General features: G+C 40.9%; 1 protein-coding gene across 2 annotated transcripts in view; it reads right to left on the reverse strand.

Annotated features, from left to right (window-relative positions):
- The window catches only part of sws (patatin like phospholipase domain containing sws), a 162,428-nt gene that overhangs the window by 21,734 nt on the left and 118,447 nt on the right, over positions 1-22,247 (reverse strand). Inside the window, exons 18-20 of one of the 2 annotated variants that reach the window (XM_068353670.1) lie at positions 21,982-22,098; positions 10,732-10,895; positions 4,319-4,471 (exon numbers count right to left, since the gene is read on the reverse strand). In XM_068353670.1, coding sequence (XP_068209771.1) covers positions 4,319-4,471; positions 10,732-10,895; positions 21,982-22,098 — 434 coding nt within the window. The remainder of the gene's footprint in view (positions 1-4,318; positions 4,472-10,731; positions 10,896-21,981; positions 22,099-22,247) is intronic. The other variant, XM_068353669.1, reaches the window with a different exon arrangement.

The following is a 22,247-nucleotide window of genomic DNA, read 5'->3' on the forward strand; positions in this document are numbered from 1 at the left end:
CATTCTGACCCCCATGGGACCAGAAGTTTGGATGAACCCCAAGGGATGGGTGTCAGTCAAGAATCTACGGAATATAACCTTCTCATCCTTCCCCACCCCTTGGACTTGATGCTGTGCTTACAACACATCAAAAGAAGAGAGGAGGGACCATAGTGCTGCACCACACAACCTTAGCCCTCTGGACAGAGTCCGAAAGTACCTTCACTTAAATCTCTTTAAGAGATGAAGGCCAACTTTCCGGTCCTTCAGCAGCCTCATCGGTTCCTAACGGACCACTCAGTGATGTGATGGGAGATAACACTACACACCACATAGAGGCTCACAGCGACAAGCAAGAAGGAACTTGCTGGCAGCCTCTTCCCATCTAACAGTATAAACACTAAGATGGGCCAAAGTCCGTTTGGTGCCACTATCAGCCCGCTTCATTCCAGACTAGAGGAATGTCCTCGCCAACAATCTGTGCACAGCATCTCAGATAAGGTATACCGAATGGTCTTTGGATCACCTTGTAGCTGACAAAGTCCCAACTTTGCGGGGTCCTCGAACTAGGACTCTGTTTGCAACACCCCTGAACCTCAGGCTACCATTACTCCCCAGCCCTAGACCCCAAGGCTTTCTGGCAAGAAACAGGCCAACAACGGTGGGTACAACAATGACGCTTACGTCTCGTCTCTGTTTTGTCTGGAGAAGGGCACTCAGGAAGGCTAGAACATCGGTCAGCCTCTCAAGGACTCTCATAGCTCCGCTATGGTATTACGCAGAACGGTTTCCAAACCTTCTCCAGCTCCTGATAGTCTCTCCAAGAGAACCCTCTCCACATCACAGACAACCACACTTCGACACCTACCACAAGCTATAGCTTTGCTATGATTGTATGCCTGGAGACTACCCAGTACCTCCTCTCTCACAGAGGCTTTTTGCAATAAGTTGCAAAAAGGTTGTCTAGATATCTGAGGAATTCCTCAGCATCAGTCTACCATGCAGTATAACGTCTTCTGTGCATGGCGTCATGGGAAAGTGTCTCTCTCTACTCGATACCTCTATTCCAGCAATAGCGGAATCCTTGAGTATATGCAAGAGGAAAAGACCCCCTTTTCAGTTTAACACGTAAAGACGATCACTCAACCTTGAGCCTTCACCTTCAAACTGAAAGGAAGGGACATCCTATCATCGCTAGACCTTTCCTAACTCATACAGACTTTCAACTTACCTTTCCCCAGTCGGAATTGAGACTTTCCTCTCGGAACATGGTTAAAATTCTCCGGTCTCTAAAGAGACCTCCGTATGTTCCTCTTCACCAGGCAACAAATTTTCACCTGGTTTAAGAAGACAATGTTCCTACACACTCTGACAGCAGCCATACGAGTCAAGGAACTTCATGGTCTCTCTTTTGCCATCGCCCTTTAATGAGAAGGGCGAAAGGCAACGCTCAGTTACGTCCCCGAGTATGTCGTCAGACCGAGTCTCCAGAGGTGACGGATCCTACACAAGTCTGCACTCGGTAACGGACGATCCAGATCATCCGTTACTATACCCAGGGTAGGAATGAGACTCTACCTTATAACAACGGCAACAGCCCATCCGGGTCCCTTCTCTTGTCATCAGCCCTCGGAGAGACTAAAGGAGGATCACCAAAACATCATCCCTGCTGGATTCACAGTCACCAATTATGCCCTGAATCCAGAACGACATGACGACTCACGATTTCAGGGACATAACTATGCCCCTGGCCCTTCTAAGCAGATTACTCGGTGACACAGGTTTTACAAGAAAGGGTGTGAATGCTCCAGGTGACTTTCACAACCTTTCTCCTGCAAGATGTGACCCACAGGAGCTCGATACGATCTCTAACGGTCCTCGTGTGCCTGCACTCTTCGTCAGCACAGGAAGGACCAAGAGGAGGGTCACCAAGAACACCATATCAGCATGGATTCGCAAGGTCATAGACCATGCACTGAATCCAGACCCTCCTCCTTCACGTCGCCCCAGAGCTCATGATGTCAGGGGTATAGCTACATCCCTGGCATTCAAGAGAAAATTCTCAGTGACGCAGGTTCTTCAAGCTGGGTGTGGAAACGTCAAACTACGTTCACATCCCACTACCTGCCGGACGTTATCCACAGGAGACTCGATACGTTTTCTATTGGTCCTGTGGTGGCTGCACAACAGCTGGTTTAAAACCTCAAGCTCCTTATTGGACAAGTAGCAGAAGGTTGAGGGCATTGTTAGCCGGTTTTAGTCTGCGAGAATAAAAAGGTTTGACTGGCTCTTATTCTTTTCTTCATCCTCCCCTCTCTTGGGGAAAGCAGCATCTTGGGTTCTCTGCACAAGCTGACCTCAGACCACTGCAGGTAAACCATGCTCCCTTGTGTACCTAGTAATAAAACTAATACTGTTGCGTCCCCATAGCCTGACGCAGTGGTATTGGGAAAGTCTTGGTTACAACAGTTTTTCCTTCCAAATACTAAGGAATAACTTTACCTGGACGGTCACACTTCTATATATCTCAACACACAGCTTACGTAGGGCGCAGACCTTGCGTAGCAAGGTTTTAGGGAGGTGCAGGGACTCCTTATTGTTGAGTACTGACATACTTAGATAAGGAGCCCCTGGGGAAAGCCAAAAGCCAGATTGGCAGGGACGTCCACCCTTCCTAATGGGCGAGTCACCCCTAATAAATAGCGTGGTTTGTATTCCAGTTACGAAACAAATGACAAATTCGTAGATGGGAGTGGTAGCAAGCTACCCACCCTTAATAGAGGGTGTGGGTAGTTAACCCTCATTAAATTTTAATGGCTTGTCATTTCAGCTCTGCCAAAAGTAATACCCCTAATAAATAGCTAAGGTTTGTATCATTAGGAAAAATAGAAATCATCTACGAATTTATCATTTTTAGAATTTCAGGGGTTTTAAAAGAGAAGTGCAGTTTACTCTTTCTGTCAAATACTATGTAGAATGCCAATAAATGGAAATAATTACAGTACAGTGGGCTAATTTCAAATCGTAAAAACAATGGATAATATTATGAAATATACTGTATAAGGAATGAAAATACTGTATTATTTTGATATAACTAAGGAAGGAAAATACCGGTAATCTTATATTGTAGGGAGGATAATTGTGAAAACGTGGGTGTAGGGAGAGAGAGAGGAAAAAAATTCTGTTGTCATAGTGTCTATTTCTATCAGGGTTAAAAATATGATCAGTGTTACTGATATTAAGGAAATTTCCCAAGATTAGTGAATATAAGTAGACTATGGTGTTTATTAGAAATTTATAAAAAAATAAGGGACAGTTTTATAAGTATTGAGATTTTTTCTGGTAATTATCGATAGCAAGGAGATAATTCTTTTATGGAATTGAACCAAACCAGCAGCTCTCGATAACTTGCATTTACAGAAAGGTGGCATTATGGGTAAGTGTGGGGGAGAGCGACACTTGGAGAATGCTTCTTGCAGCTATAGTGTGTTATCTGATCACCTATGCAAATATCAAACACACTAAAATTGCCCTTACATAATCACGAATAAAGACTAAAATCCCAAGTGTCTCAGTTGGTGAATTAAGTGAGAAGTAAGCACACCTGCATCTGGGGAGGAGGGAGTAATCGCTCATGTAGAGAATGTGTTCATTACATGAAAACACAATAAAATGGCACCTAACATAATCAGGAATAAAGGCTAGACTCACAGTTTAGTTGGATAGCTGAAGAAAGAAGTAGGAGGGGCTAAAATCAATGGGGGGGAGGAGCTACTTTTAGTCAAATATCCTTTAGGTGTGATATCCAACCCCAGGTGTTGTAATCTTTGTAAGGATAAACTACTGATTTTAACTTCCATAGGGTTTACATTTGTAAATGATGTCTCTGGTATGACATCCACCCTTGTACAAGGTATGTTTTGAGGTACAATGATCATCCTCATATGAAATGAGTTAACCACCAGATGTCACCTTCGTGGGCAAGAGAATGGACATTTTTTAGTTTTTAGGGGTAACTGTTGATATTGAGTCAGCTTTGGAGGAAAGAAATATTTGCATCAGGGGAAGTTTAGAGAAATAATATTATGTCAATTTAAAATTAACAAAAATTTTTCTTAAAATTACCTAATTGCTAAAACAACTTTAGCATTCGTCAAAAAAAATTTTAAATTTCCATTTCACTACTAAAAAATAAAATACAGCTATGCTAATTAACCACTGATTTATGAACAATAATTTGGCATTATCCCTTTCACATCATTATTTATTGAGGCTAAGAAATTCTTGCAAGATATACAGTAACTTTACCTACAAAGCAGAGGTTTAATGATACTCTTACCTTTATTTCATCAAAAGCGCCAAACTGTAGAGTATGATATTTATCTATTGGAGGTCGGATGTATTCACAGATTTCACTATTCTTCAACTCTTCAAGCTGTCGGGTACATGACACATAGGACAACCGCGACTGAATATCATACAAGTTTGGAACCTGAAAAATATTATCTAGAATAAATTCCATACCAAAATAATATGACAAATTTGGAAGTCATTTGTATTTTTACTAACTACAGTATACAAACTTTGAGTTCTTTATCGTGGATATTACTTCAGAAAATGCTGAAATTGCCAAAAGACTTTTTAGTAAGGTATAACTACCCAACACTAGTTAGAGTTACGTTGCTTTTTAAATTGCGGGCAGGACTTTCCCATGGGTTAGATATGTGTAAAGGGCTCAAGGTTTGTATAGTCAGGAAAAATACAAATTATTTCTAAATTTGTCATTTGTTCCAACACGAATACAAACCATTTTGCTCTTAGTGGAGACTCACCCTTAGGTGGGTGGAAGTCATAAACCAAATAGCTGGTTCCTGTCCCGGGATTTTAATCTGTGCTTTGCACGAGCTCAATAGATACACCCTGACACCTTGCTTATTCTCAAAATGTGCGAGATTTAACGGCCTGGGAAATTAAGTGAATGTGTGAGAACTCAGCAATGTGACTTGAGAAGGTAAGGTAATATTTGGAACTTCTCGCGATTTACCACAATCCCCAGATCGTGGCAAAACTTGAAAATTCTGTCTTGATGTAGGAGAAGGATCTCCATCAAATCAGGTCAAATCAGCCAATCATCTAGATATTGAAGTAGACGAATGCCGTTCTTGACAGCCCAGGACAACACCAGGGATAAAAACCAGTGTGAAGACCTGAGGTGCTATGGACAGACCAAAGCATAGCACTTTGAGCTGGTATATAATGTTGTTGAAGATGAACCTTAAACCTTAGATACTTCCTTGATAACTGATGGATTGGGATCTGAAAGTAAGCATCTTTGAGGTCTAGTGTTATTACAAAGTCCAATGATCTGACCGTTTGAGCCGTTTCCATTATGAACGGAGTTTGTTGGACAAACTTGTTCAGGGCTGAGATGTCTATGACTGGTCTTCAGCCTCCAGATGCCTTATCGACAAGAAAGAGTCAACTGTAGAAGCCTGGAGACCCATCCTAAACCTCCTGGAGGGCGTCCTTTTCTAGCATGGTCTGGATCTTGCCCTAAAGGGCCTGCTCCTTTCCTCATCCCATTGCATGGGATTACTATACATTGTTGTTGGATTGCAGGTTAGAGGAGGGAGAGAGAACGTGAATAGGATTAGTTATCCTACTCTAAGGAAGCACACCGACCAAGATTCGGGCCCATGAAAACTCCATCTCTGCCACCTGCTCTTCAGGCATCTTCCCACTGGTGGACTGGTCGGAGGAAAGCACCCATAGCGGAAGCAACCTTGTCTGCCACCTTTGCTTCCTCTCCCTCTCAAGTCTCGGGAGCAAAAAGACTACTTGGGTCCTTGCTTCCTAGACGCAGGTTGTCTTGAGTGTTGAGAGTTGTTGTTCTGCCCCTGTCGTGGTACTGGTGATGATTTCTTCGGTTGCGGTGCCCCGGAGCACTGGCGAGATGTCATGGCCCTATGGAGGAAAGAGTCGATGATGAGGGAGGTGCCGTCCATCAAGGAGTTGTGAAGCTTCTTTGTTTTTCTCCAAGGTACCTGCTTCCTTAACTTTGAGAGGACAGAGTCCCGTCTTCTCAAAATCCAGTTGACCCTTTGATTGAGGATGTTGTGGGTGAGGAATTCCACTGTCCTGGTGCCTGAAAGGAGGAATGCTGACATAGCCTCCTTCTGGTTGGAAGAAAAGTCTTTGTCCATGAAGAGGTATCCCATCGTCCCCAACCAAAAATCCAACTATGCAGTGGTCTGTAAAGAGCACTTTGCAACCTGCTCTGTTTCCAGCATCATCAGCTGAGAACGTCACTGGTAGAGCTAACAGTTTGTCCAAGGTATGTTCTGGGTTAGAGCCAGAATTTCTGGATCCAGAGGCAGCAATGATGGATCTTCCTCTGATATCTCATAGTACTTCCAGTGTCTGACATAAGAAGGGAGAAGTAACAGATCGCAGGGATTGCGAAGTTCCTGCTACCTAGGCATTTGCCCCGTTGATCCTTCTAGACCAAGGCAAGGGTACCTTAGTCTTGGTGGGTCGAGTAGTGTCGTAGAGAAGGTCAAGAATGGTGTCTTTTCCCTCCATTGGAACTTGATCTGGTTCCCAAAGGAGTTGATCTTTCTGATACAGGCAAGAACCTGGAGAAAGACCTGATCCAAGTCTTTCTGCTCAAAGGGGGGAAGATCTTAGGGCTGGCAGGAGTTGTTAACATACCTTCTGAATGTTCCGATCTGTCATCAAAAGGGCCTTCCACACCTGAACTCACATCCATAGGAGCTCAGGGTGGGATGAGGTCATCAATGGAATAGCTAGCCACAGAATGATATGGGGGGGGGGGGTGGCAACTTTCTGTTCTTGTAGCTGTAGATTTGGAGATGGAAGGACTGGTCGAAGAAGTTGGTAGATCTGCTCTCGAGCGCCAATTCTTTGGAATGGTCGATCGATTGATTGATTTAACATTCTCTGGCATCTTGTCATTGGATGTCATTGACAGCGATCTTTACAATGAACTTGAGATCCTTCCTTTCCCTTAGTTGGTTGACAAAACCCTCAAGAAGAGACATAGCTTTCCTCTCAGTTGCTTCCTTCAACTGCTGGACTTTTGGAACTATGGGAGGAGGTACTGGTGTCCATGTAGACTCTGTAGGTGTTGGCTGGTCCAGCTCTATCAGAGATAGCCGATAATTGTCAGTAAACAAGGTCTCCCTTTGAGATCTCGAGGCTCTGCTTGTCCTTATGACAAAGGCCTCTTTCACACTAGAACGGAGTGGATCTTTCGCCCCAGCGGCACTGCCTAGCATGAGCTGTGCCCCACTGGCTTTAGGCGGATACACTCTACTGACACTGACCGTTGGCTATTATGTTCAATACGACTCCCCACAATGCAATTTTTTTCCGTCTCTTGTTCGGAGGGCAGTAGTAGGCCATGCAGTGCTCATGGAAGTGAATATTAATGCACATACATGGAACAAAATATTGATATTGAATTACTTATTTCTTTAGAAGAAATGAAACCAGTATTATCGGACAAAAGCGGCACTGCTTAACATGAGTGGTGCCCCACTGACTTTATGCGGATACACTTCTCTGACGCTGACAGTTGGCTATTATGTTCAATAGGAGTCTTCACACAATGCAATTTTTTTCCATCTCTTGTTCGGTGGGCAGTAGTAGGCCACGCAGAGCTTCTCATGGAAGTGAATATTAACGCATATACATGGAACAATATACTGATTATGAATTGCTCATTTCTTTAGAAGAAATCAAACCAGTATTATGGGACAAAGTCTAAAAGAATACAAATGTCGTAGTTCTGTTACATCGGCTTGGAAAGAAGTTTGCTGTGGATTAAGGGAGGATTTGGGGAGTCTGGATGATAAAAAAAAGAATGAATTCGCAAAGTGTACAGTATTCTCTTTTCCATTTACAAACATTCTTAGTATTGTATACCAATTGTGGCAAACTAGTTTTTGCCAAAAAAATTTAGGAAATATGTTATTTTGATTATAAAATAAATTTTTGAATATACTTACCCGGTGAATATATAGCTGCAACTCTGTTGCTCGACAGACAACTCTACGGAAAAACTCGCCAGCGATCGCTACACAGGTTGCGGGTGTGCCCAACAGCGCCATCTGTCGACCAGATACCCAGCTCTCATGTAAACAAAGACTCAATTTTCTCCTCATCCCACTGCGTCTCTATTGGGGAGGAAGGGAGGGTCATTTAATTTATATTCACCGGGTAAGTATATTCAAAAATTTATTTTATAATCAAAATAACATTTTTCAATATTTAACTTAGCCTGCTGTTCGTGTCCAATTGTGTCATCAAATGGCTAGGAGACAGCTGACGAGGTGAACGTTGTTGGCAGGGAGAACGTTACTGCCAAGATGAATGCTGGTGAGTTGAATGCGGAAGCTGCGAACACTGGCTAGGAAAATATTGCCGAGACGATCTTAGAAGAGGCGATCATTGGCGAAGCAAACGCCGTCTCAGAGAGCCATGGCGAGAAAGCTGGAGGTGAATACTGGCCAGGAGAGTGCAGGTGAAGCAAACACCAGTGAAGTGAATGCTGGCGAGGTCAGCATTGATGGGGAGACCTCTGTCAAGTTGAACGCTAGCAAGGTAAGAGCTGGCGAGGGGAATGACGATAGTCAGGCGAGTGTATCTGATTGTCTGAGAATATTAATGTAAGGTGTTGTGTGACCTCATTGATTGCGCGCAGCGTACCTGGAAAGTCATTGCAGCCAAAGGTTTGTGAGGGGCCAAAAATGGTTTAGTGAACTCGCTACTCTGGACTAATGAGGAGATTAATCAAAACGCTTGCCAAGAAGAAGTGTTTGCCCACCCCCTCACTAAAAGTAGGTGGATGGGCATGCTCTCTAGCAAGGCGAGAATTTGTGTCAGGAATGCTTTCATTAAATGGGAGGTGTACACTACACGTACGTAGTGCACACAAACTGTACAGTAAAAATCCTTACCAAACACAGGTACATAAACTAACACCCTCTCTTTACATTAAATTCCAATTAGTATCCCTTCAATTTATTTTTCTTCCTTTCAATGTTTTTATCTAATTAGTTTCAGCTTATTATTTCCCTTTAATGATATTTTATTCCTGCCTGCATAATAAATTACAAAGCATTTTAGTTCAGTTAACTAGAACGAAAACAAAAAAAATATTAGTTCTCATTCAGTAAAATATTATCGTATATTTTATCTTCCATTCTTCAAACATTTTTATTGTTCATTATATCCTTTCTTATTGGGTATTAACCTTATTCCATTTTTCCTTTTATCAGTATTTCCCACAATATTTTATGTGTTAATTGTATTTAATGCCGATTTTTTATTTCAATGAAGAAAAATAAGGAAATTAAATTTACACAGAATTTACATAATTGGTAACTTCCTTATTTGTTAAATAAAAAAGATAGACTTTTTAAAAGAAAGCTTTGTAAATAACCCTCACCTGATTACATAAAATGCATTCAATTATACTAAACACATATTTTTATTTTTTAATTTGACGCATCACAGTCCAACAAGAAATGAAACTTCCCTTTAAAGGTAGCTAGTTCAGTTAGGTCATTAATCAATAAAAACTGTCAAATGTATTTTTCTACCACTGTTTCATACCACATTTTTTTTTTTTTTTTTTTACAAATTGAAAAGGAGTGAAGAGCACATTGGAACAAATTTCATGTTCTTGGCTTATGCTATATTAAAAAAAAAAAAAAATTTCTAATTTCAAATTTTTCCATTAAGAAATAAGAGATTGAGGAAAAGCATTTATAAAACAAACAAAATTAATGTAAGCTTCAACGGTAGCATAGCTAACAATAAAATAGGCCAAATATGAGAAAAAATATTCATTTTTTATACATTAAAAATGTCTAAATATAATAGTCTCTCTTCTACCCTTACAAAGTAGAAAGTAGCTATTTAACAATTAGTGCTGTAGTTAACCCACTGAGTTAAGATGACATGGACATGGTGTATAACCTCCATTCAACCAGATGTAACATGGATGGGTTTGGATGATTCAGCTTTAAGAGAGGTTGGTTGTGCATATTGGCTTTGTACAACCACCTTCTTGGAAACCTCAACAACAGATTCAAAGGCCACTCATGAATGGCAGAGGCAAGGGACAGTGATAATGCCGTAGGTAGCATGACAATTCCCATGAGACTGACAATACATACATATGATTAGTGCCCAAGACCCCTCTCCCCCCAAACTCAGACCAGGGAGAGTCAGGCAATGGCTGCTGATGACTCAGCAGGTAAACCTACAGGCTACCCCAAACCCCACATCCTTAGTTCATACGGATGATGAGGTTGCAGACACTAAAATAAATTATTAAGCCTAAACGGGACTCGAACCCCAGTCTAGGTGATTGCCAGCCAGATTTGTCAACTATTCCTTCTGTGGTCAGAAAGGAGTTATTAACATCATCTTGCCATTTGCAGTATTTCCTGAACTTGTTGAACACCTGTTGAACCACAGTAAACAGTGGGTTATCTAGCTAACATTTCGCCCTAACCAATATAAGTGGAGTATCTAAGTATTTATGTTATCGAGATGAGAGATATACGGACCCAAGTTCAATCTTGGTTTACTCTGTCAACCACAAAATAGGCAGATGTGATTAGGGTGAAAGATTTTATCATAGAAACTGAACTACACAAGTAAAATGCAGCAAAACTCTTATATAGTAATAAATTGTAGTAGAAATGTGACATTGCTAACCTTAAGTTCTGTTCTGAAAAAGTACTTGAAAGGGAAGAACCTTCGGAATAAAACGCTCCAACCAGAGAGCCAATCCCCATAGTTCGTGAAGTCTGTCTCGTACTGGCATCCGACGTCAATAGCTAGAATGCTTCCCATGCTCCACTTATTTCGCATCACATCTCCTGCTCGGTTATAAGCGTCGGGAAAATTAGTTGGAGGATGAGGAATAATAATTTTATACACAGTTCAGAGACCAAAAACCATATAGAATACTGTACTGTACTCTTAAGTTGACTTAATGTAAATAGAAACCCAAATATATCTTATTTGGTAACATCCTTAAAGTAAATATAATCAATTATCTAATTTCTTGCCCATAATTCATCCAAGCTTTAGTTGTCAGGATTCAATATCTCAAACCTTGATACACATTTTTGCTGATTAAATGTTTTAGTTGATCGAGGAGTGAAATAAATGAAGCATTCATTAATCAACCCAAATAAAATCATTATTATATCAGGATAAGCCAAGACTTTAATATCTGGAAAATAAAGGTTTGACATGCTGATAAAAATTGTATTAAAAACCATTGTACAGATAAAATCCAGGCAAGTATCTGTTATTGCAAAACACAAAGAAACATTCAGCCAATAACCAGGACATGGAAATCAAAATGGAGTATAAAGATGAAACCTAAGATTAAAATTAAGGAAAAGTTAAGCATTTTACATGAAAAACATGGCTGTGTTAAAGCAGTCAATCATTGGAAAAAAAAGCTATTCATGTCCTGGAATTTTGCTATGGCTGAAAAATAATCTTTAATATAAAATGTACTCCAAAAAAAAAGCAATAAAGTACATGTATACTTGCCAAGCTTTCAAAAGTACTATACCTTCAACTTTATTTCATATATCAAACATTACGAAAAGGCAACCTGTCAATTCTGGAAATGTTAGTAAAAAAAATCAGAATAATTGTGTTAATCTTTGTGAAGCCTGCTTAGAGTGTGACACACCAAACATTTTTATCACCAACATCACAAAAATGATCATAATTGTTGTTATAAGATTTGTTACATGTAAAAAAATCAAATTAAATGTAATCAAGACCATGCATGCCAATAAACTGTAGGCATCTGACTGTCCTTTACATCGCCAGGTACCAGGGATTATCCTCTTCAAACAAAAACTGAAAGCATAGAGGCAAATGTAAGTAATAAGAAATAAAAGTTTTACAATATTGACATGAAAGAAAATTAGAAAATGTCAGCTAAGACATTCTAGAAATTCATTAAGTTGACATCATGGCATTTTTCATGAAACAACCCAAATTCAGCATAAAGGTATTTTTCTGTTGGGTACATGACAAACTTTTCAGCTTGAGTAAATTTCAATGCTAAGGCAGTGAGGAAAACACTGTACTTCAGATGTAATAGGGAGATGAAATCTAAATTTTGAATGAAATATAATACAAATCCCCTGAATAAGAGCTAAATTGCAAAATTCTAAAGACGTGAATGTGTATGTGCAATAAATTATAAATATTGTATTCAAATAGGCTCAAAACAAAATTTGTAAATTTAAAATTGTGCGGCAGCACAGTAGTTTAGTTCACGTCTCTGGCACTGGCACTTGGCGGCATGTAGAACATTACTACACTTATGAAATAAAGAATTTAGGCTTCAAAAATATAAAATATTCAACACATGGTAATCAACCCAAATTAAAGTCTATTAGGACCTGTAAAAGACATCTTCAAAAACCGTAAGATACCTATAGGTTTCATACCAACTAACCCCTCCCAAAAATAAGGCAAAAATCAATATAGGTTTTATGAAAAACAGTAATACCCAGTCCTATGTCATTAATTGATTGCAAGAGACCTAACGAGTGAATTTTTGACTTAGGTTAGATTTTTGCCATTTAAAGCGCCTTATACGTTCCCTATACATGTACTGCAACACTAAAATTACTTACAACCTGCTATTATCTTATAAAAATCAGATACCTACTGTACATTAATAAGCATCCATGTGAAATACTATACAGTATAACACTTCATCGTTATTGCACAATGTACAAACTGACGTAAGACTGTATTTAATACTTAAGGATGAGCGAAGTAAAGTCATAATACAAATCTTAATCCCTTAATGGGAGTATGCTTTCAGCAAAGCTAGATACAGGTGTTAAAACTTAACCAGGTGGAGTAGTTAGCTGGAGGGTGGCGGGTTAGCTCACCCACCTAACATGCCCCTTAGCTCCTACTTTAACCTTAAACCTAAGACTTTCTGGGTGGTTGAGGCACGAAGTGTAACTTAAAGGACTCACATTTGTATAGTTAGGAAAATTCAAAGTACTTTTAAAATCTGTGATTTGTTCTTACACTAACACAAACCTTGGTTATTCAATAAGTGTCTTACCCTTATCACGGAAGATATCCCTATAACCAAACTAACCAACACGGTAAAAAATTAAATGTGTCGCTACCTAGAAATCCCAACCAGACAAATATAATACTGTACAGTACTCAACTTGGGAGCAGGGATCTCCAAAATGTCGGACATCTTCAAAAGCACAAAACAACACAGAGCAAAGCAAAACACGTCTGACCAACGCTGGTGCTATGGAGGAATGTGGTAAGGGGGTGGGGAAGGATAGTCATAGTAGTAGGCAGCAAACGGGTGTAGGACGGCACCTTGTTGTTCTGGGGATGTTAATAAGGGAGAGGTCTAACTGGTGAGGGACCTATGGTCGTGGTTCTATCACGCCCCAGTTTACTATACCGACATTCATAGAGTGAGCGAGCTGGGTTTATTCCTGGCATTCCATGCATCCTTTTTTTCTCTGGTATATTTAGCAATAACTATGCCTTAGAAATGGTGCGACACAGGTTCCTCGCCCAGAAATAGATTTTTCCTTCGTCAAAATACCTTTTCTAACTCCTAATAACCTGGCCATGAAGAGAAGGCAAGTGTTAGGATAGGTCCCAAGCAGGGGCTGGTAGACAGCCAAGGAAGAAACTACAGTAGGGCCCCAAAATATGCGTGTTTGAATTGTGCGATTCCCCTTTTATGTGGTTGCTAGTTCTCAAAAACAAATTTTCTGTATCTGCAAAGCCATTCAAAGGCTGTGAGTCACCTTCCAAAAAAGTATCAAATCTACTATTGTCTTTTCAAGTATTGGTAGGCCCAGGTACAGTAACTGATAATAAATGTAACAAAATCATATTTACATTACATTTTATTGGCATAATTTCATAATCGAGTTGTGCTCACGTTCTCAGCAACCCTTATCTTTCTCTTTCTGTAACCTTTCCATAATTTTAATGGTAGTGTTAATGATAATAGAAGATCCTCAACTTACAAACTTAATAAGTTCCAAAAAGTTAATGGTAAGTCAAATTGTTTGCAAGTCAAATTTTGTTAAATTTTCGCCTAGGGTAGGCCTAACCTGAATCCCATGCCTATGACTTCCAGCTACAGAAGTCAACAAATACAGTAGTTGGTTTCATATGCAATAGATATCAGATTATTAAAAATGTCATTTTGCTTACTGTATTAAATGATATAATATAATAGTATTTCCTTATCCTTGTTATTTTCTGCTGGATTTGTGTTTGCACCTCCAGATGATTGAAGTTGTATATTTGTAAGTTGGGCAGCTTCTTTAGCATTTAGATTACTGTAGCACAATATTAATTTTTCATTAAAAATCCATCATGATTCAAATTATCCCGACTTTCTCAAATCTTGCACCATCTTCTCTGTCATCAAACGTTACAGTGGTTACAATTGTTCTACTTTTAAGTTTAAAACTAGTCTGGTACTTTCTTCGTTTTTGCTGGTGGTTCCATTATTGATGTGGGTACAAGTTGATACAAAATTAAACACTTATAAATGAAGTTGGTAAAATATTTTCAAAATGGAGTATACAATATTATCCTCCATAACAGTTTAAAGTAGAATTCTCATAAATTATTATACTTTCATTAGCAGTAGTTTGTTATTGCTGATTAAATGAAAACAAGATGGTTTTGCGGTGCGTAGGCATTTGTATGGACATGGTAAGTAAAATATTATTTTGTAATAACGTTACTCAACACTTGGTTATGATAATCCATTTGTTTTTTTGTTATGTTTGGTGACGAAACGTAAATAAATGAATGGTTTGTTTTTGGTGGCGTGTTTAGGAAAAACATGATAGAAAATTGCCTTCATTTCATTTATTTTGAAGTTCTAAGGTAAAAGCAAGTAAAACAATATTTGTGATAACAAAATCATTACATAATCAATAGTTGGTGAGATATCTGTTGCTGCAAAAGCTAACCTATACACAGATGTGTAAAACAGCAAAGGTTAGCCTATACACTAATGGTTTTGTAATTCACAAGTCATCTTATACTAGATATGAATTAAATTCATTAAAATTTGTCCTAATTTTAGCTCACCTCGTATGCGGAAATATACGTTACAGTATTTACAATCGTCCTGGGCATAATTTTAGCCTTTTTAAAATTAGTAAAACTTTAAAACCTTTATTGTTTTGTTTATTGATAAAAACAATATATAAGAAAAAATACATTATAGAACATAGAAAGCATTGAAAATGGGTAGTTAAAACGTTTGAATGGGAAAGTTGCTATTAGCCTTGGCCGTAAAAGTTGCTATTAGCCTTGGCCGTAATGGAATTATTACCGATTTGTTTCAAACTATGCGATTTTACATTTATGCGAGGCTGTGGATCAACCAAATTCTCGCATAATTGGGGGACCCTACTGTATATCTGTGTGGAGGATATGTCTGAATGTATGGTCATTTACGAGAAACGGATTAATATACCTTGCCCTCGTCAGGGAAGATGGGGGAGATACTCCTAAACAAAACTTATTTGCTGAGGAAGTTGCTCGATCATGGGGCTTACATACATGTAGTGTCTGGTCTAGCAAATAAAAATGATTGCTGCACACCCAAAGCAGAGGCAGAAAGAAGAGGTAGAAGGGCCACTCGATCTTACCTTTCATTCTAGACTTTCGACGCAACTGCTATCTTGAGACGAGATGTGTCTTGTCCTATGAAGGAGCTAAGCTTGCTACACCAGGTTTTGAGCAACTACCACTGAGCCAAGAATACAGTATCCAGGGACTTGAGGGTATACTCCCGTATCTAAAGTAGATGGGTTTTCTGTTGTTACCCTACTGTTGTCTTCAAGAAAGACTTTGGCAGGTCTTCCATGAGAGCTGGGATAGATCCGATATGTATGACTTCGTGCGCTCGAATCCAGAATGGTCCTTTCGTCTCCTCACCTGCAGGAAAAGCACATCTGATTTCCCCACATATTCAGAAACAGTGTTCAAAGTCTCTTCTCTTAATCTTTACAATACTGCAGGAAGAGTCATACAGCCCACCCACGACAGGAAGGCAAGACCTCCTGGGGACCTCTAGCTCCTGCTTATAAAGGAGAGATGAAGAAGGGCTTGAAGTTGTGAACTTCTGAACCAAGGGGATACATCTTCCATCTTTCAGAATGACTTGTGACAAAACTTTTCATGCAGCTAGGGCTCCTTACAGCTTTTCGAGTCTTGTCGATTCTTGGGAAGAGTCCAGACCTAAGGCTTAATTGAAAACTTGGATTGAGAGGGGAGCGGTATCCTTCACCGCATGGACTGACAAGCATCACCAACGAAGGAAGATAGAAAACTGCTGATCTTGACAATATTTTGAGTGATCACCTTTGAAGTGACCAGGGTCAACCTGAGTATTGATGTTATCAACTGAGTTTTGAGTAGCAGAGAAAATAGGTGGAAATGATTAAGCTTCTAGTATTCCTAGGGATCGGAGAGTCGGGAGATGACCACAGACTCCTCATCTCCCGACTCTCCGTGACGACCCTACGACCACCCAGAAGGGCACCTGACAGCGTACCACACCAACGCTTTGATTGTAGTAAGCTCCGCAACCCACAGGTGGCACAGAACTACAAGGAGGCCTGCGAACAATACCTCGCAGACCCTGTGGGTCAGGCCACTGTCGAGCACCACTGGACCACCCTCAGAAACGCCATGGCCCGTGCCGCGGAGGAAACACTAGGCTTCACCACCAAGAAACGGCAGGATTGATTTGATGAGAATGATGCTACCATCTCTCTTCTCATTGAAACCAAACGACAAGCACGCCTGACTTTGGAAAACCAACCAACAGCAGCTAACAAATGTGCTCACAATGTGGCTGAAGCTGGTTGCCAAAGAGGTATCCGTGAAGCCCAGAACACCTGGTGGCAAAGAAAAGCTGCAGAAATACAGAGTTTCGCTGACCAACGTGACCTGCGCAGCTTCTATGCAGCAACAAAAGAAATATTCGGTCCCACACGGTCATCAGTGGGCAGCCTGAAGGACGCGGATGGGGCCACGACCATCACCAACAGCGAGGGCATCCTGGTCAGGTGGAGGTCTCACTTTGAGAACCTCCTCAATGACCAAGCAGACACCCCAGACGATCTTCTGCGAATGACCCCGCAGCATCCCGTCCGTCACTGGATGGCACTACCACCCTCCATCCATGACTTCAACAAGGCCCTGCAGCGCATGAAGCCCGGCAAAGCCCCAGGGCCAGACAACATCCCGTTGGAGCTCCTCACTCACGGTGGCCCCGGCTTGAGGAACCGTTTGATGCTCCTTATACTGAAAATATGGGAGACCAAGACCCCCCCCCAGTGACTTCAGCGATGCAAACATCACTACCATCTTCAAGAAGGGAGACAGGGAGAACTGTAACAACTACCGGGGAATATCACTACTAAGCATCGCGAGTAAGATTTTCGCTCGGATTCTCCTTGACCGCCTCCTTATTCTCGCAGAAGACGTCTTGCCAGAGTCCCAGTGCGGCTTTCGACCTTCCCGCGGGACCATAGACATGATCTTCTGTGCGCGACAACTACAAGAGAAGAGCCTCGAACAACAACAGCCCATAATGTTCATCTTCTGGGATTTGAAAAAGGCCTTCGACAAAGTACCTCGACCTGACATGTGGGCTGTCCTCAAAAGATATGGCTGCCCACCCGATTTTGTCAAGCTGGTGCGTGCCCTCCATGACGGAATGGTTGGGAGAGTCTGCCACCAGAACTCTCTTTCAGACCCATTCCCCATCAACGGCGGCCTGAAGCAGGGCTGTGTTCTGGCCCCGACGTGTTTCTCGCTATACACCGCAGCAATGCTCAACAAGATTCCCCCAGACACACCCTCAGTCGACCTACGTTTCCGCATGGATGGAGGCGCTTTCAACCTCGCTAGACTCCGCGCCAGAACCAAGACCACCTTGTGTGCAGTGCGAGAACTGCAGTATGCTGACGACAATGCCACCCCAGGTCAGACGGCAGAGGACCTGCAGTCGTTAGCTGATGCATACAACTCTGCCTACGAACGCTTTGGGATGCAAGTCAACTCAGACAAAACCAAGACCCTCGTCCAACATCCACCAGGACTGATGCTCCCCAACTTCAATACCACAGTGAATGACCAACCGTTAGAACAGGTGGACCAGTTCTCCTACCTAGGGAGCATCCTAACATCAGCTCCCACAAGCAAAAAGGACGTGGAGAACAGGATCAGGGCAGCCCACTCCGCCTTTGGCCGACTCAACCGCCGCGTATTTAACAACCACGCACTGACAATGACCACCAAAATAATGGTGTTCAGGGCAGTAGTCCTCTCCACGCTCCTGTATGCATGTGAAACATGGACGCTATATAGTAACGATCTTAAAAACCTAGAACGCTTCCAACAAATGAAACTGAGGCAGATCTTGAAAATCCCCTGGGAGAGCCACACCACCAACATTGAAGTCTTAGAACGTGCCTCGCTGTCCAGCGTGGAGGCCACCATCATCCACCACCGCCTCCGCTGGATAGGACACGTGCATAGGATGGAGCCATCTAGGCTCCCAAAGAAAATATTCTACGGAGAACTGACCCAGGGCACCAGACCACGAGGAGCCCCGAAAATGCGCTATAAAGATCAACTAAAGCGCACCCTGGCTCTAACTGACATCGATCCTTCCTCATGGGAAGAAACAGCCAGGGACAGGAAAACCTGGAGGAGTACAGTACACCATGGCACCGTGGACTTTGAGGAGAGGAGGAGACAAAATGAGGAGGCTAGGAGGAGAAGAAGGAGAGAGCGATTAGAACAGCCCCGCCCACCACCTACCCTCCCTTGTGAACACTGTCCGCGACTCTTCCACCACAGACTAGGACTTAACAGCCACATCAGGCATAAGCACCCACCCCATAGATAGGAGGCTGATGGCTAACGACAGAACCCAATACTCGGACACGAGTGGGCGCCGACGACGACGACGATATTCCTAGGGATGTTGGAAGGCATCTTCGATCCCTGCTGATGGACTGTGATTAGGGGAAGAATAGTGGAAGTTTGTTTTTCAACTAGAGGATGGAGAGCCTGAAGAGTAAGCATCCTTTCTACCATGCAGTGAGGTAGGGATCACAATTGGCCCCTACACTGAGTCCCTTTTGACTGTGTGTGCCAACACAAACAGTCCTCCTGCCTGGCTGAACCTTGCAAATAGCTTTACCATGTTGTTGACTTCCCAAGAGTGCACGTTTACTAAGGGTCTATGAAACAAACTTCTTTGCTGACCTAATTCACGAAGGGAAGCAATTGCCGTTCATCAATGGTACCGAGTGCTTTACTAAATTCCTTTGGAAAACTGGCAAAGTAGCAATGCTGCATGTGTTACTAGTAAGTTGAAAAGCAGGTGCGTTTCTTCAGTGGATTACTTTCCCCAAGATGGATTGGACACTTAGATGGGTGCCCCTTCCCTATCAAGATTCAGTACATCTATTGACAACAATTCCCTGGAGGTGAGGAGTTCCTGCCATGAAGATCGTCATGCAGCTACTAAGGTAGATTGTACTGTACTGTATTCCTGTTCAAACATAACCAGATTGTGCCTTTCTGGGAACAGTTAGACACTTGAGGTAAGAAGGGCAGCGCACTTCTGCTTCACACTCGGCAGCAAAGCCTTCTTCCTCTGATGGAGCACGCCGGTGTCTAAGGAATGTCAATCTCCTTTGGATTATACTATCTTCATTGTAGGACCCCTGGCAGGTTTACACACAAAACTGTAACACAGCTACAGTTATTGGGAAACAAATGCAAATCCTTCCTTCCTTCTTAATATCCCTCGCACACAATGATTTGCCAGCACTTTCATGTATAAGGAAAAGGAAAAGATAAAATTATCAGATGAGGGCACTGGCAGCTGAAAACAGTGGGAGCTCAGTGGCTTGTTAGTGGCCAGGGATTATCTGCCACCCTCCAACTAATTACTGCCACCTCATTAAGTTGTAACAGCTGTATCCAGCTTCGCTAAAAGCATACTAATATTAAAGGATGAAGGTTTGTATTTGTGTAAGAACAAATTACTGACGACTATAGTTCAGAGGAAAATATATAATACAGTACTGTATTTGACCTTGCGTAAAAAAGATAAAATGGTGCATTTATTTCCATATCCAAAATTGAGAAAATTAAGGCTATATAAATATTTACAGGCAAAAAATATGTTAAAAGGCTTCAGCCAAAAGGAACTCCAATAACATATACATGGGACTTTACACCCCATCATATGAATGTATTATTAAAAATATACCATTACTGTATAAATGTTCCTACCTTTAATTTGGAGACATGATGTTATATGATTTAGTGCTCCGCTAGTTACTTTCACTCAACAGTAGGCAAGAAAAAGGTTAAGGTGTAAAGTTGGAAACAGTATGACTAGAAGTTTGCAAATGGATAAGATCTGTGGAGTAGTTATCTCTAAAAGGTCTGAAAACACTTGCACCCACAAGATGTGGAAACGATTTCACAACAACCATGTCTTAAGTTAGACAATGAGTAAAAGAAAACCCAGATGAGGAAAAGATGGAAAGATGACAGGCATGAGAGATAAGAAGATAATGCTGTCAAACTATCCATTTACTTCTGGAACATACAGATAATGATGTTCCTTACCTGTTTGTTTGAGAAAAGAGGTTGGAGCTAGAGAAATATTGGAAACAGCAGTAACAGCAAGTGAAACAACAGGGCACATGGAACAAGTACTGTATCTGGTACTAACACAGTGACATGTCAGAAGAGGGGCATCATTTCATCATAATAAAACTAACCAATAAATAAGAAGAGATTGATATACACTACAAATGAATTTGAAGCCCACAGAACAGAAACCTTGGCAATGGCGCTTCTAGAATATCTGATTTAATTTTCTTTTAAGATATGAATTCTACTGAATTGGAGGCCAATCCTGACAAATCTCTTAAGTTCATTTAAGGGAACAGGCACAGCCCCCAACAAAACTACACAAACCATGATGATCTCTCCAAATTAGACATAAGGAGCCACACAGGTTATTTAGCAAACCAAGAAATCTTCATTGAAAAAGTGAACAAGATAATCTCACAATAATCAAAATGATATAAGAAAACCCAGTGGAATAGTGGCACTAGTAATACATTAATATAAAAGACAGACGCACAAAAACCTTACATATTATTGTACTAAAATACATTTAGATCTGAAAATCATTTCATTTCACTCATTAAATAAGGATGGTCCACTATACTCCATCTGTAGGGATAAGTTCCTGGTGATGAGTCAGTCACTACAATCTATAATTAATGATGTCAATTCATATATTCCTTTTAGGAGAATTCCTAGCAAATTTCAATACAAAACCACTAATTTCGGATCATACGAGGCTTATCAGTCTACTTCTACCAAATTTCTGAGCTATATATTACATGAATATAGAGCAAATCCTCCTAACCTACATAGCTACAGTTTTTTAGAACAAATATGACCTATTCATAATAAGACAATACTCACATGACACTAAAAGTGGGCTACATAAGTGTAATGGGGTTATGACCAAACAAATAATTAATTTTCAGGTGATTTTTGCATTTAGGAACTATATCTCAAGCTCATTTGCTAATCTAATTATCTATAAAAAATACTTAATGACTAAAGAATTTAATCAAGAAAGTGTCATTGCAAAGAACAAATAAATCAACATAATTATACATAAGAATAAAATAATACTGCATGTACTGTACTTACTTTGCATGTGGTCTCCAGCACAAATATGCTAATGAAATTATGAATAGCACAATTCCCAACTTGCTTAAGCAAAGATTCCGCCTAGCTGCACGTTTCATCTCTTACACTGAAATAACCTCATTACTTTACCTGGAACATTATTGATGTAGCAGCCATCAACCAACAAGTGGCCATCGACTGGGTCTGGCAACGGAGGAAGCAGCATAGCTATCGACATTGAAGCTCGAACATAGCGCCAAACAACTCCTGGCATAGAAGGGGCACAAAAATCTTATCAGGAACAACGTCTAGCGTAACCGACAAATGAGCCAAGATAACGTGTAATATGATGAAACTTGCAATGCATTTTGATTGTAAGTCAAACCTTCCAATAGTAAACATACAGAAAACTTATA

This window comes from Palaemon carinicauda, chromosome 30, assembly GCF_036898095.1.
Source record: "Palaemon carinicauda isolate YSFRI2023 chromosome 30, ASM3689809v2, whole genome shotgun sequence".
Classification (NCBI taxonomy): Eukaryota; Metazoa; Arthropoda; class Malacostraca; order Decapoda; family Palaemonidae; genus Palaemon; species Palaemon carinicauda.